At 47.8% G+C, this 15,864-nt stretch overlaps 1 protein-coding gene across 3 annotated transcripts in view; it reads left to right on the forward strand.

Annotated features, from left to right (window-relative positions):
* Positions 1-15,864, forward strand: part of LOXHD1 (lipoxygenase homology PLAT domains 1) — a gene marked incomplete at both ends in the record, with an annotated part of 104,225 nt that overhangs the window by 51,191 nt on the left and 37,170 nt on the right. For 2 of the 3 annotated variants that reach the window (XM_080684111.1, XM_080684112.1), the window contains 8 exons: positions 2,880-3,040; positions 4,354-4,825; positions 5,305-5,459; positions 6,880-7,013; positions 9,749-9,921; positions 10,838-10,942; positions 12,012-12,140; positions 13,258-13,422. In XM_080684111.1, coding sequence (XP_080540237.1) covers positions 2,880-3,040; positions 4,354-4,825; positions 5,305-5,459; positions 6,880-7,013; positions 9,749-9,921; positions 10,838-10,942; positions 12,012-12,140; positions 13,258-13,422 — 1,494 coding nt within the window. The remainder of the gene's footprint in view (positions 1-2,879; positions 3,041-4,353; positions 4,826-5,304; positions 5,460-6,879; positions 7,014-9,748; positions 9,922-10,837; positions 10,943-12,011; positions 12,141-13,257; positions 13,423-15,864) is intronic. The other variant, XM_080684113.1, reaches the window with a different exon arrangement.

The following is a 15,864-nucleotide window of genomic DNA, read 5'->3' on the forward strand; positions in this document are numbered from 1 at the left end:
CGGGTCACATACACATGTTTTGTAATGGTACCCACCAGTGTGAAGAATCAACTCCTTCCTTCTTTTTATGAATTAGAATGTGATTTCCAACAGAGTAATACAGATACTAGTTAACAACAGAAAGGTAAAAACTCAGTGGTTCCCTTCCCCCTGCCCCAGCCCCCTTCTTCAGAGGTAACAACTTTTCAGTTACTTTAGCTTTTTCTCCTGAAATGTATCTCCATATTTTAAATAATGTGCTTTATCAACTTCTTGGGTTTTTTTCAATCATAGACATTAACTATTGACTTCCTACTCCAGAAAAGGAGGATTTCGCTCTTTTAACACATGTGCATGTGTAAGTGTGTGTGTATGCACCTACACACTTTCCCTCCTTCCAGCCCTCAATAAAATTAAGTCAAAATTCAATTTTTACATTATTATGACTATGCAAATATTATTCACTGCTGAGATACCTACTATACGATGGTTGCATTCCATCTTGTATACAACTTTCTGTGTTTTTTTTTTTCCTGGAGTTTAGTGATAGCTTTGCTTTTTCACTTGCATAGTTTTCTATATACCTGTCTGCATTTCTACATACCCATATGTATATCCACCTATCTATATAAATGTGCTAGGACTGCTGTAACAAAATACCACAGACTAGGTGGCTTAAACAACAAAAATGTATTTTCTCATAGTTCTGGAGGCCAGCAGTCCAAGATCAAGGTGTGACTAGGTTGGGTTTCTTGTGAGGCCTTTCTCCTTGCCTTGCAAATGGCTGCTTTCTCACTTTGTGTTCACATGGTCTTTCCTCTGCATGAGCAAGTCTGTCCTAATCTCCTCTTATCAAGACACCAGTTATATTGCATTGGGCTCCACCCCAATGGCCCCATTTTAACTTAATCACCTCTTTAAAGGCTCTGTCTCCAAATGCAGTCACATTCTGAGATACTAGGGATTAGGGCTTCAAGATACTAGGGATTAGGGCTTCCACATATGAATCTGGGGAGACACAGTTCTCCCACAATACCATCTTATCACCATGACTCTAACAGAACTAAAGATTAGTGCATGTGTTCAAACCCACAGGAATTCTGTTGATTTCCTCTCTACCTCCTTCTCCCCTAATCTCCGTCTTAAGACATTTCTTTTGGAACCTCTGCCCTGCTCACTAGGCTGCCACAAAGCTGTCCTTTTGGGACTTCCCTTTTTGCCATTTTTTTGGAAATTCCTCCTTTCTTTTTTTTTCTTGTCCCATTTCCTGGATTTCACATCTTCCTCTTCTTTGATTTATTTCCTCATTTCAGTAGAACACATTCTCTACTAGTAGCTTCCGGAGAAAAAGGTACATGGAAGAGAAATGGTGAGACCTTGCATGTCTACAAATGTCTTTCATCTGTTCTCGTAATTGATAAATAGTTTGGCTTGCTATAGAATTCTGAGTTGAACTTCTTTTCCCCTTAGAATTTAGAGGAATTTTTCTACTATCTTCTAGCTCCCTGTGTTCTAACTGAAAAGTCTGATGCCATTCTGTGATCCAACCCCTTAGGGTTTCTTTTCCTCTCTAAAACCTTCTAGGATCCTATTTTTATCTCTGGCATTCTGAAACTATAATGTCTTCACTGCCTTTTGTGATTTAGTTTCATCCATGGTTCTTAGAACTCATGGGCTCCTTCCATCCAGAAGCATTTTTGAGTTTGGAGGCTTTTTTGTATTAGTTCTTTGACAATTGCCAATTCTCTGTTTCCTCTGTTTTCATTAGAACTGAACTCTTAGTAAGATATTGGACTTCCTCTGATTTTCTTACCCTTATATTTGTCATTTTGTTCTTTGGAAATGTCCTTTTGTTCTTCAGAGTTGTTCTTGACTATATCCTGTTGTGGAATACTTCATTCCAGCTACCACATGCTAATTTCCAATAGCTTGTTCTTTGATTGCTCATTTTTATCTGACCTAATTTTGTATCATCCTGGCTGCTTATTTTTCTGAGAACCCAGGGTCGGACTGGGGTTGGGAGTCCTCTTCATTCAGAATGCCAGCTTTTACTGTATCCCCTGTTATCCAAGTGCTAGACCACCCTCACTCCCAGCTGAGCCTGGTATTTCTAGTTCAGCTTCTTTAGACTTGCAGCTAGTCCTCTTGCTTTCAGCCTCCAATTTCTCACATTGCCATGGTAATGGAAGATCCTCCTCTTGTTGAAAATAAGTCTTTACTTGCAAAAAAAAAGTCATGATATTGTCTTACAGCATTGCTGAAAGGGCAAGTCTTAAAATAGTCACTGAAAAAATATGGCCTCATAGCTCTGAAGGCATTTGGCGCGCCACTGGGAAGCGCCCTCTAGTGGTGCGGATCTGTAACACATTTCCATCCTTTAACAGTTTGATAAATTACTCCTTTAACTTTTAAAATATAGATAACTTTCTCTCCTTGAATGTATATGTTGTTATCACCTGAGAGGTACATATATTTAAATAAAAATTGTAATTTCAACTCTTTGTCCTTTACTGAAAAAAAGAAACAAACAAACAGCCTTGCTTCTTTCTGCCTCGTGGTGTTGTGCCCAGGGGAGGCGCACAGCAGAGAGTGCCAACCCTGTATTGACTACTCCGCATTCCTAGTGCCAGAGGACGCATGTGGTGCAGTGGGCGACTGGGTGTTGGAGTCTGATCGATTGGGTTTGCCACTCCTGACACCTACTCAATTCCTCTATGCCTCAGTTTGTCCACCTGTAAAATGGGGATGATAGTATCTACACATGACATTGATGAGATTAGATGAGATAATGCCTGTGAAGCACCAGACACATGGCACAGGCCTGGGGAATATTTTTGTTGCCATCATTGCTATTGCTGCGATTACCTAATGTCCCATTTCTCCCCCGCATGCCCACCCAGTGGTCCACTACGAGGTTGAGGTTTGGACAGGAGATGTGGGCGGCGCAAACACCACTGCCCGAGTCTACATACAGATCTATGGTGAGAATGGCAAGACGGAGGTGCTCTTCCTCTCCAGCCGCTCGAAAGTCTTTGAGCGGGCATCCAAGGACACGTTCCAGGTGTGTGTGGGGAAGGCAGCAGACGTGCCAACCGAGGGCCCAGGGGATGCCTGGAAATGAAGGGGTTGGACTCTGGCTTCTTATTAGAATCACTTGGGGAGCTTTAAGGAAAAACTGGTCCATACCCCAATCAGTTAAATGAGAAATTTATGGGGATTCTTTGAAAAGCTCAACTAGTGATACTAATGTGCTGCCAATTCTGAGAACCATGGGAATAGATAAATCTAATTTAGCAAAATATGGCACTAGTCCCATCGTTTCCCAGCCCGGTGGCCTCTGATTCCACAGCTCTGTGGGCCCGAGGGTAGGGCCATGCTTCCCAGGCAGGATACTGGGAGGCCTGGGGTCTCCTGGTTGTGCTTTGAGTGCCCTTGGCCTCAGCACTCCCCTTTGAGTAGAGGAGAAAAGAGATGAGGTTATGGGCATATTGTTGGCAGGAGAGAAAGATGCTCATTGGGGAACATATAGAATTTTGATATGAGACGTGTGTGTGTGTGTGTGTGTGTGTGTGTGTGTGTGTGTGTAGGGAGCATGATCAGGCTGGTGTTCTGTGTGTGTTCGTGTGACACAAGCCTCACTGAGTCCAGCCCCGCCATGCACCGGTGAAGAGGCAGCAGCTCTAGCCTTGGACCTCTCTGAACCTCAGATTTTCCACCAGTTCAAACCTAGCTTTATAATGCCTGCCTGGCCTGCTTCACAGTCCCTGGAAGGATCAAAATAGTCAATGTCAGGGAAAGTGTTTGGGAAACTGACCAGTCATGGAGATGTGACAGAGCGGTACATCTTCTGGATGCAGACCGACCGGCTGGGTGAGGCAGATGCATCACAGCTGGCAGACAGTTGGGGAGAGGGGACCAGAAGTGGGCCTTCCTGGGGAGGTTGATCACATGGACACTGTGACCTGGGAAACACTGGAGAGGAAATTCAAGGTGCTGAGGAAGGGACTAAGCAGGTCCAGAGCCCATCCCCTAAGTAGGGGTGTGTGTGGGGGAGAGAGAGAGAGAGAGAGAGAGAGAGAGAGAGAGAGAGAGAGAGAAGAAAAAAGAAGAGAAGAAGCAGGGAGATCAGATCATCTTGACCATCACAGGGGTTTAGAAGAAAATTTGGGTGGAGGGTGGGGCTTGCGAGAGGTCCTGGAAGGTGGGCCAAGAAACAAGGCTGGGTGTGTAGGAGAGAGGGAGCTGGTGGAAGCTCTGAGCTTTGAGGCCTGGGACTCTCCATCTGTGACTCTGCACCAAGCCTGTGCCTGGCTCTGCATGGGAGGTGGGAGGACACCAGGGGCCACCCCAGCCACCGCTCCCCTCTTTGCACAGCTGGAGGCAGTTGACGTGGGGGAGGTCTTCAAGATCCGACTGGGGCACACGGGCGAGGGCTTCTCGCCCGGCTGGTTCGTGGACATGCTGTGGCTGCGGCACCTGCTGGTGCAGGAGGTGGAGCTCACACCCGAGGAGGAAGCCCGGAAGAAGAAGGAGAAGGACAAGCTTCAGCAGCTGCTCAAGAAGGAGCGGCTGAAAGCCAAGCTGCAGAGGAAGAAGAAGAAGAAGAAGGGCAGTGACGAGGAGGATGAGGGGGATGAGGAGGAGGAGTCCTCATCGGAGGAGTCCTCGTCTGAAGAGGAGGAGGAGGAGTCATCTGAGGAGGAGGAGGAAGAGGAGGAGTTTGGGCCGGGGATGCAGGAGGTGATTGAGGAATACAAGTTCGATGTCAACCGCTGGCTGGCCAGGGGCAAGGAGGACAATGAAATTGTCGTGGAGCTGGTGCCCTCTGGCCGGTCGGGTCCTAAGCGTAAGCCTGAGCAGGGGTCAGACAGTCCTCCCCCCACCCAAGGGAGCCCAGGGAGGGGGAGGTGCCTAGCTCTCCTCTCACATGGAAGCACCCCATAGGTGGGCACCCAAATAGCTCTCCTGACATGTGTCTTAAATGCCACCATGGACAGTTCCCGTCTGGGGTTTGCATTGCGTTTGTCCCAGGGCTCTCAGGAGTGGTTGACTTAGAGGAGTCCTGATATAACTCAGTGTTGGGGACATAAAGTAGGAGGGCTGCTCAGGGTGAGTTTTCCCAAGACTATGACTTCTTGGGATTTATAGGAAAAAAAAAAAGTCCTGGGTGGAGAGGAAGGGCAAATTCCGTTCCAGGTTAGTGTAGATGTGGAGGTATCTGTAGTCACTTCTAGCTTACACCATCTACCTGGACCCAAGAGACTGAGCCTCAGGCCCACTCAGAGGCCCGTGTGTCCTCAATGCTGTGTCTTTCTCTGTCTCCAGCCAACACCTACCAGGTCCAGGTTATCACAGGGAATGTTCCCAAGGCTGGCACCAGTGCCAACGTCTTCCTGACCATCTATGGCGAGGAGTACGGGGACACAGGGGAGCGTCCCCTGAGGAATTCAGACAAGTCCAGCAAGTTCCAGCCCGGGCAGGTAGGGTATGGGCTTTCTGGCCATTGGGCAGGTGATTAGGACTCAGACAGAAGGAGCCCTCTGGTGGTTCCCAAGCCCCTCTACCCACAGTGACTGCCGGGTCCAGGAGTGAGCTTTGTTCAGCCCAACCAGGTGTTGTGGCAGTGCCTCCTTTGTAAGAACCAACGCTTTCGATGGGGAACATAAGAAAGGCATAGGTGGGGGTCCAGCTCCATGACCCCACAGGAACTCACTGGAGATAGCATGGGTAGCAGACACTCAGTGCTAAGAGGGTGGAGCAGGGGTTCAGGAAGGAAGCGTGACCATAAGATGGTGCTTTGAGGGACACTTGGTGGGAAGGAGAGATGTAAAAGGCCTTGGTGGATGAGTATGGTGTAGATGTCCAAAGATGTCAGTGAGAGGTGCTCTCCGAAGACAGGACCTCATGACAAAGATGTGAGGTAGAGATGTGGAAGGCCAGTCTGAGGATACTCAGAAAGAGTCTTCCTGCAGGGCTGTGGTTAAGGCTGAGCCGTGGTGGGCGCTGCCTCTGGGAAGCTTGATGAAACCAACCTAAGGGGTGGGGAAATGAGGGCCTTGAAAGACTCGCTGAGAACTGTATTCTGAAGTCACAAAAACTTTTAGCTTGAAAGAAATGCACCCCCCCCCCTTCCTTGTATAGTGGGAAAGCATGAATAATACAGCTGCCACCTTTGTCCTTAGAAATTGCACAATATCTTCTGGCCAGAAGACTGTCCCTCATCTTACCTTTCCCATTCCTGCCCCCATTCTAAGCCTTAGAGGAGACTTCATCCTCAGGTTCCATCATCCACACAGAGGAAGAAAGAAAGAAATCAAATTCATTAAAATACTTTCAGCCTCATCACTGATTTATTTCAGAGAGCCCTGGTATTTCTCCCTTCCCATGACTTAAGGATCATGGTTTATTTCTGTTTCAGTAGTTTTCTTGAAGAAATTATGGCCACTATGATCTGGGATTAAAGAGTTTAAAAAATGATAGCTAAGAAGACCCCATTCACTTAGTGTTGTCTGTCTCCTGCTTCCTCCAGTGCACATACATACACTCATCCACATTCAATCTTCCCACCTCAATAGGGAGCAAGTCCAATACTTCTGTTTCTGTAAATCACTTTGGATTTACACTTTGGCTCCTAGCAGGTACTTAATTAAAATGTGTAGCTGAAGGAGTTTATGCACACATGTACCCACACAGCACATATCCAAGCAGCAGTTCAACCCCCCTTCCCCCCCACTCTCCTCCTCCCCCCGCCACCCCACCCGCCAAACACACATCCCACAACATAAATCCATGTGCCTCTTGCTGGTTTGGGTCTCACAGCAGCCTCAGATCCTGGGATGGTGAAGCTGATGCAAGGTGGGGTGGGTACTACCCTCTGAGTGCTACCCTGGCCCTTCCCAGACAGACACTTTCACTGTCTGTGCCATTGAACTGGGGGCCCTGACCAAGATTCGGATTCGCCATGACAACGCGGGCAACAAAGCAGGATGGTTCCTGGACAGAGTAGACATAACCGACATGAACAATGAGAGCACGTGAGTGGGGCTGGAGGGGAAGAAGGACAGGTCATGCCTGCCACTAAGATAGTGTTGGAATGAGGGCTGAGGGTGGGGTGGCTGTGATGCCTGAGGGTGAGGGTGGGGTGGCTGTGATGCCTGAGGGTGGGAGTGGGGAGGGCTGTGATGCCTGAGGGTGAGGGTGGGGTGGCTGTGATGCCTGAGGGTGGAGGTAGTGGGGGGGGGCTGTAATGTAGGTTTGGTCCATGTAACTGGCTAGATGGGCATTGCCTCCCTCCCTTCCCTCTCATTGGGCAGCCCCCTGGCTTTCCTTGCCATCTCAGGTAACAGTCTGATAGAACATCCAATCCAGTTCTTGAGATCCATCAACTCAGAAAGTTGGGTTTTCCTTCCCTGCCAGACCATCACTGGCCCACTCTCCATGGCCAGATTTAGTCACCTATATGTCTCTCCCAGTATAAAGCGACTTCTGGTACATTGTTCTAATGTTCTAGGCCACCTGTAACAGCCAGGTAGTAAATATTTTAGGCTTGGGGGCCACTTGGTCTCTGTCACACCTGCCTGACCTTTGCAGGAGGAAAGCAGCTGTGGATGATTCCGTGGCTGTGTTCCAGTAAAGCTTATGGACACTGAAACTGGAATGTCATGTAATTTTCACACGTTGTAAAATATCATTGTTCTTGCCGAAACCGGTTTGGCTCAGTGGATGGAGCGTCGGCCTGCGGACTCAAGGGTCCCAGGTTCGATTCCGGTCAAGGGCATGTACTGTGGTTGCGGGCACATCCCCAGTGGGGGGTGTGCAGGAGGCAGCTGATCGATGTTTCTCTCTCATCGATGTTTCTGGCTCTCTATCCCTCTCCCTTCCTCTCTGTAAAATATCAATAAAATATATTTAAAAAAAATATATCATTGTTCTTTAGATTCCCTCCCCCCCGCCCAACCATTTGAAAGTGTAAAATCCATGCTTCCTATGTAGAATGTACATAAGCAGGTGGTGAGCAGCTTTGGCCCACAGGCCCACAGGCCCACTGTGAGCTAGGTTGGAAAGGGGGATCTTTCTTCCCAACAGGTGACGGAATCACCCCCCAAGGGAAGTAAAACTATAGCCCCAGAATCAAATTGTGCCAGAACCAGGACCAGAACTTCAGACCATCAGTGATGAATGTTCTATGCAGTATTTCTAGCAATAGACCACATTGCCTCTTGGGATGTGCTGGAGGCAGCGGGGAGGCAGAGGGGAAAGCAAGGAAGATCCTACATGGGTGTGGTTGCTGCCCAGGGCCTGCCAGTGCCTGGGATGTAGTGGACACTCAATAAAAACGTATTTGTTGATATGTAAACAACTTCTTGGCCTTTAGCCTGGTGTCTCTGGGAGCATGCCCTCTTCCTGGGCTCCCCTCTATGCAGGGTAGGGGGTGAGGAGGCTCACCCCTCTTCCTACCTCCTTCCTGCTCCATCAGCCCAAGAAATTGCTCCAGATGGGAACACTGAGGCACAGCTCCCACATGGCCTGACATCATGGATTTCTATGAGGTCATCATGATGGTGCCAAAGAGCCATTAGACAACCCCATGCTGGGATCCAGAGTCCTGACCTGGGGTAGGTCCTCTTCCAGGAACTGGCCAGGTTGCCCTGAACAAGTTGCTCCATCCTCATGGCCTTTCATTTGCTCTTCAGATAAATGGGCTTAATGATGCCAGCCCAGCTTACTTCTCCAGATGTTTAGAAAATCTAAGGCATTTAATCTGGAAAGGATAAAGTGTTGCAAAAAACATAGGGACAGGGACAAACTGAACATTGCTGCTTCCTCTTGCAGCTCTGTTAGGGTCAGTTAAATCTGTCCCATTGATTTAGCATTTCTGGGCCAGCCCAGCAATCTTTAAATTATTGTAGCTTTATAATATCTTTTTAATATCTGTCACTACTTGGCCTCTTTCATCATTCTTCAAAAATATTAGCTAGTCTTACCTTTTCAAATCAAGACATTATGTGATTTGAATAAAACTATTGGAATTTTGATAGTTATGCTATTAAATGTATGTGTGGGGAACCGCATATTTAGAATATTAAGTGCTACCCACAACGTACACATTTCCATTTACCCAAGAGTTCCTTTAGGTATCTCAGTAATGCTTTACAATTTTCTACACACAGCTGCTACACATTCCTGTTAAGTTTACAACCAAGTATTTTAGTTTTATCACTCTTGGGAATGGAACCCGCTCATTACTCATCTCTCTTCCTCCCCATCCTTTCACTTTTTCCTTCCTTTCTCCACTCCTTGCTCCCCTCATTGCCTCCTCTTCCTCACCCTCCTTTCTTGTGTGTTTACATGTCTTCGTTTCCTTGTATTGAAGCAACAATAAGGGCTCTGTGTGCAACCCTCTCTGCTAAAGTAGCCTGGCTAACAGACTAGCTTGAGAAAGGGTTGGAGCAGTCCCCAGGAGCCCTTCTTCTCTAGATACCTCCAATATGACCCTGATTGAGGGTCAGCTGTGCCCCAGGCTCTGTTATACAGCATTTTCAATGGGTTGTTTGGAGACTTGTCCTTACATTTGCTCTCTGCAAAAGGCAAGTGACACTGCTGGGGTGATTACCAGGCTAGGTAGGATGGGGGAAATGCCGTGGAGGGCAGACAGGGGAGTATTTGGGCTCCCCACCAAGGGCCTCTCATTTCTCAGCCCATGACTACTCCTTCATGAGACCTTTCCACGGAGATATTCCCAACCTCTCCTCATTCCCCACCCCCACAGGTACTACTTCCCATGCCAACGCTGGCTGGCAGTGGAGGAGGATGATGGCCAGCTGTCCAGGGAGCTGTTGTCAGTGGATGAGTCCTATGTGCTGCCGCCGAGCGAGGAGGACGAGGCGGGTGGGGGTGGTGCTGAAAACAACGCCCTCGACAACATGGGCCTGGAGCAGAAAGGTTTCCTCAACTAGGGCTGATTTATTCCCTCCAGCATCCCTCCCCTTTGCCTCTGCCCCATCCGAGGTCTTCATCTTCCCTCCTTCCCCTGTGAACTCTGGATACTTCTTCCTCTGGCTTTCTATCTGTACTGCCCTCTCATTCTTTCATGGCAAGAATGAGAAGGTGGGTGAGCATATTCATACATGTCCAGCATAAGGCTGGGTATGTACAGAACAAGGTATGGAATGAAATAGGATAGGATAGGATAGGATAGGATAGGATAGGATAGGATAGGATAGGATAGAGTGGAGGGGAATGGAATGGAATGGAATGGAATGGAATGGAATGGAATGGAATGGAATGGAATGGAATGGAATGGAATGGAATGAAATGGAATAGAATAGAATAGAATAGAATAGAATAGAATAGAATAGAATAGAATAGAATAGAATAGAATAGAATAGAATAGAATAGCTGGTTCTGACTTAGCCTTGTATTCTCCCTTCCAGCCAGGCATATTAGAAGCCCTCAATACACTTTTGTCAAGAAAAAGAATGAATTTTCAAGAGTTCTGTGGTGTTTGTGCTCCCTTTCTTGCAACTCAAATCCCTGAAAGTCTTCTAAACCTGGAGGAGTCAGACTAAGGTTTCTGGATGATGAGCCTCTGACCCTCACAGTCACCCAAGTCTCCCCTAAGCATCCTACAACTCTATTGGTTGAGGGCTTCCAGTGTGAGTTGGAGGTAAGGGAGACCTCATCTCTGCCTTCAGGATGTTTCCAGATGAAAGGCAACTGCAGAGCAACACATCCTGCAAGCACAGTGATTCATAGGAATGGTCAACATGAACATAGAAACACACTCAGTATGTTTCTCTCTCCTTCCTGCAGGGGAGGAGCAATCTGCCACTCACTTCTCCACACCCCTCTCCTGCAGATAAATCTACCACATTCCAAGTGACCATAAAGACTGGGGACAAGAAGAATGCAGGCACAGATGCCAATGTCTTCATCACGCTCTTTGGTACACAAGACGACACTGGTAAGAAAACAATGCAGGTCTGAGGTTCACCCAATTATCCCCAGAGAGACTGGAAGACTCAGCAGAATGGTCCTCCCTCCCTCCCTCCCTCCCTCCCTCCCCCTCTTTCTTTTTTAAAAATCACTTTAAGAATTCCCCTTTATTGTTTTATTATATTTTATTATGGGAAGAACACTTAGCATGAGCTCTATCCTCTTAAATTTTGTATATGCAATACATTATTGTTGGATATAAGTATGTGTTGTACGGCAGATCTCTAGAGTTTATTAATCTCACTAATCTGAAACTTTATACCTGTTGATTAATAATTCCCCATTCACCCCTTTTGGCATTTGAGGAAACCAAGCCTCAGAAAATTAAACAATTTGCCCAAGGCTGCCCAGATGTTAAGTGGCAAAACCAGGCATTGGACCAAGGTCTGTCTGTTAAGAGTCTGCCAATATCAAAAGACTTCCTACCTGGAGAGGGCTCAGAGCTGGGACTTATAGGGGTAAAGGAACTTGAAGGCAATGTAGTACATGCTGAGGCAGGAGGGGATGGCGCTGATGTTGAGACCACCTCAGATTTCAGACTAATGCCACAGCCCAGGTCCCAGGACAGATTGCATATGTCAGATGGCTGGTGGGAGGCATTGGAAGCCATACCTTCTACATGCCCCACCCTTCAGGGGAGCCCCTGTTTCCCCAGGGAACATGGGGAGGGTGGCTTTGTCACTGGCTTCTCCCCAGGTATAGAGATGTGAGGGGTATGGAAGGAGAGCAGCCGTTGACTTAGGGCCCCACCACTTTCTCCTGGATGACAAGGCACCTGGCCTCTGGGTGTGTCTCCTTTTCTTTAAATACAAATTGGAAGCAAACATACATACCTCAGAGGGTTATTGGGAAGCTCAATAAAAAGATACACATCAAAATAAAATATTCCAAAGGTGCCCAGTGGATGGTAATTGCACAGTCTAAAATTGATGAAAACTCAAAAGTTGGTCATTATGAGGAAGACTAAAAGGGTTGGGCAGACTAGGTTTCAAAGGTCTCAGGGCCAGCCAGTCATGTTGAGGTCATTTGGTTGGCAGGAATGAGCCTCCTGAAAGCCTCCAAGACCAACAGCGACCCATTTGAGAGGGACAGCATCGATGTCTTCACAGTGGAAGCACTGGACCTGGGAGATCTATGGAGAGTCAGGATTGGCCATGACAACTCAGGTCTGACTTCCCTCCCTCTACTCCCTGCTAAGAACTTAGGGACCACAGACAGGTCCCAGTGGGTGTTTGGGAAAGGATCTGGGGGAAATTTGGATGTTATCTGCCTTTCATAATTACACAACTTCCTAAATCCCTGCAGCCCAGTGGAGCCCTGGCTGCATGCAGGATTCTGATCTAATTGGTCTGGGGTGGGGTCTGGATACTGATGATTTAAGATACTTTCCTTAAACCCCCACCCCCATTAATTTTAATGTGCAGTCAGATTTGAGAATCCCTGATCTAGCTCAGTGGCTCTGAAATTTGAGTTTGTATCAGAACCACCTGGAGGACTTATTAAAACACAGATTTCTAGGTCCCATCCCCAGAGTCTTTGATTCATCAGGTCTGGGTGGGACCCAAGAATTCATATTTCTCACATGTGATGCTGAGGCTGCTGGTCTAGGGATCCACTCTGAGAACCACTGATCTAGCCAATCCTTTCCAGAAGCCACTGACACTACTGCTAAAGGATGTGCCCAAGTTTGTTCTTTCTCCGTAAAATTGGACTCATTTACTTGGTCTTCAAACCATGTCTTCTAAGCCCACAGAAGGAGGCCCTCCTCTTAGCAACTGGGGCTGAGGGACTGGGTTCTCTCTTTGGCTGCAATGGCCTTTATTAAGCTTGAGCACTCCTTTTCCCAGGAAGAAACATTGATCCTTCACTGATTTCCCTTCCCATCATGAATCACAAAATGAGGCCAGGGAGCTGCCATGGGGTGAAATGATGAAGTCCTATTAACACAGTCTCTTTCTGGCACCTCTGGGTTCCCTGTTTGGAGTGCCTTCCACCCTGGACAGTGTCCTTGCTTCCCTCCCCTCAGACTCTGCCCTCCTGTCATCTCTTCTCCATGCTCTTTTGCTCTTGCTAATGTCACTGACAGCAGCCCGGCGTGTGATCCAGTGTTTTTACAGGCATCATTTGGGCAATGCTGTGCACAAAAGGGATACACGTTCATGGTGGAGCTGTAGGCATCAGCCATTGAGTAGAGAAGGACGCTTGGAGTCCCTGACATTACCGAAAGGAAACCACCATATCAAAGTCCTTGATGGGTTCTGTGTCTCCTCTCCCTCCCTCCAGGCAAGGCTCCAGGCTGGTTTGTAGAGTGGGTAGAGGTGGACGCCCCATCTCTTGGAAAGTGCATGACGTTCCCCTGTGGCCGCTGGCTAAGCAAGAATGAAGATGACGGGGCCATCGTCAGGGACCTCTTCCACGAGGAGCTTCAGACGAGGCTGTACACACCATGTAGGAACCACACACAGCAAGTCTGGCCCTGTTTCCAGATCCCATCAGCCACCCTCGCAACTCAGTTCCAACCCCTCTTCTAGTGTCCACTCTGGGCCAGGCTGACCTAGGAGACTGAGTCTCTTGCTCTTTTTCCAAACTCTCTGGGTCCTGTGAAGGCTGTGGGCTGAGCCCTAGACCCAGGAAAGAAAATATGGGACTTAGTCCAAACTCCACCCCAAACTAGCTGGTGAGAACAGGCAGAGAGCCGGACCTCTTTGGGGCTCAGTTTCCCCATCTGCCAAAACAGAGTTATTAGAACAGGATGGTTGTAAGACCCCAAAAGGAAGAATGATAAAGGTCTAACTGTGAGGTATGGTCATCAACCCCATCACCTGTCCCCATTCCAGTCATTACATGCTAGAGAGTCACCACTATGAGATTTTATCCTGATTGGGGACAAATCGAAAAGAAGGGGAATAACTGGGTGAAGTTTTGACACTTCCCTCCTCTACCATCATCAGAAAGTATATATTAAAGGCTTCTATACATATAGGTAAATACTAGGTACTGGAACTCAAACTGAAGTCAACCAAACTATTAAAAACTATCTGAATCCCCTGGCATTGGGCAAGGAGACACCTGATTGGTGGTGTTGCTCTTATATCAATCAGGGGCAAAGCAGATGTACAGTCCTTAGTTCATCCTAGCTTGATGCCTGTGTCAGTGGCCAGAGCTGTTTCATGCCTGAGGCACATAAAAAAACAACAACTATCTGAATATTCTAAAATCTGAACTAAATCCAGAGAGTACAAATTTTTAAACAAATAATTAGCTGTATTAAAATATTTTCCCCATGCAACTCATACTTAGTATAAATCAGTTATCAAAAAAATTTTTTAAATATCTTTTGCCTACAGCAATTAAACTGGCAATGGTCAGATCTTCAAAATACTTTCCAGTCTAAAGCCTAAAATAAGTGACACTTTATTCTAGTAAAGTCTTTGTACATACAAAGCAAATTCTAGGTCCAGCCTCTTCCCCAGGACTGGCCTGCAGCCTAGACAGACACACCACCCCACCCGGCAGATGCACACAGCTGGCAGCAGCATTGGGTGGGAACCTTCAGGACAGAAGAGCTCATTTCTCCCTTTGAGCCTAGGACAGGCCTTGCTCTTTACAGAAAAAAAGAAGGAGAAGAATTTGTATGGCCTGACCTTAACTACATTCAGTTTGAGCCTAATATTAAAATTGATCCATCTGCCCTTTGTCCTGCATTCACATTTGTCAAAAAGGGGAAAAAAAGGTCAGGAAAGACTTGACTTGCAGACCGATGAGCTATGGACACCCCTTCGAAGTGCAGCACTCCCCAGGTGGGGACACAGGAAGGGGTCTGCTGCCCAGAACCCACTGCCCTGATAGGGAATGTCCTGGGGCCCAAGCCAAGAGCTCCAGGGGCTGCGGGGCCCCGGCTCGGGAATGGTGGGAACAGGGCCCAGGCATCCTCACTGGGGCCTAGGAGGACCCAGGGCAGTTCATCAAGGCTGCCAATACACGTGAAACCACACATATCAATGAGGAAGGGAGCTGTTGTCATGCCTGACCTCATAGGCTTCAGGGGGGAGGTGGGACACAGCCTGGAGCCCCGAATGTCAGCATCGTGCCACTTCAGGGCTGGGAGGAACCTGTTTTCAACCTATGTTCTGAGGATCCCAGGTGTTGAAGGGGTGTCTGAGGGCAGCTGGTGGGAGGAGGGGCCTGAGAAGGAACAGTCCTCCGCCCCCCAATTCATGCCATCCAGAGAAGCACCTTAGCTTTAAAAAGTCAAGTGTTTTTTCTGAATATTCTTGATAAATGTATTTATACAAATTCTGAAGTTAAAGAAACTGAAAGCCACAGATCTATCTAGTTAAACCCCCTCATTTTCTAGGCAAGGAAACTGAGGCCCAAAGAAGCATAACCTCTTGCCCAAGGACACACAGCAACTCAGTGACAGGGGCAGAACTAGCAACCAGGAAGCAAATAGGAGCCCAGGCCCAGGAAAGTGGGTGGAGGGTTGGCTGTTCCTGCCAGACATTTCCAGAGCTTTTCCCACTGCCAACTACACTCGGGGAAGCTCAAACCCATTGCCAGCTTCTCTGCTCAAGGCCTTATAGACCGTAGGCCATGGTGAAACCCAAGAGGACTTAGAAGGGGGACCCTGCGCTGCAGAGAGAGCACCCCCATTATTGCCTGGGGTCCTAGAAGAGCCGGACGTGTTTCCCCTTAACCCACTGTCCAGGCCCTCATGGGACCAGAGGTCTCCTGCTTAGGCTGTTCCTCCCCGTGGCTTGTGGGTAGGCATCAGTACTCACTCCAGTTCATGACAACAGCGCTCATAGAGGTTAGCTGCACAGGATTTAGGGTCAGAAATGTCTGGGTTCAAGTTCAAGTTCCACCACTGACTGGCCATATGGTGACCTG

This window comes from Plecotus auritus (assembly GCF_963455305.1).
Source record: "Plecotus auritus genome assembly, chromosome: 8".
In the NCBI taxonomy this organism is placed as follows: Eukaryota; Metazoa; Chordata; class Mammalia; order Chiroptera; family Vespertilionidae; genus Plecotus; species Plecotus auritus.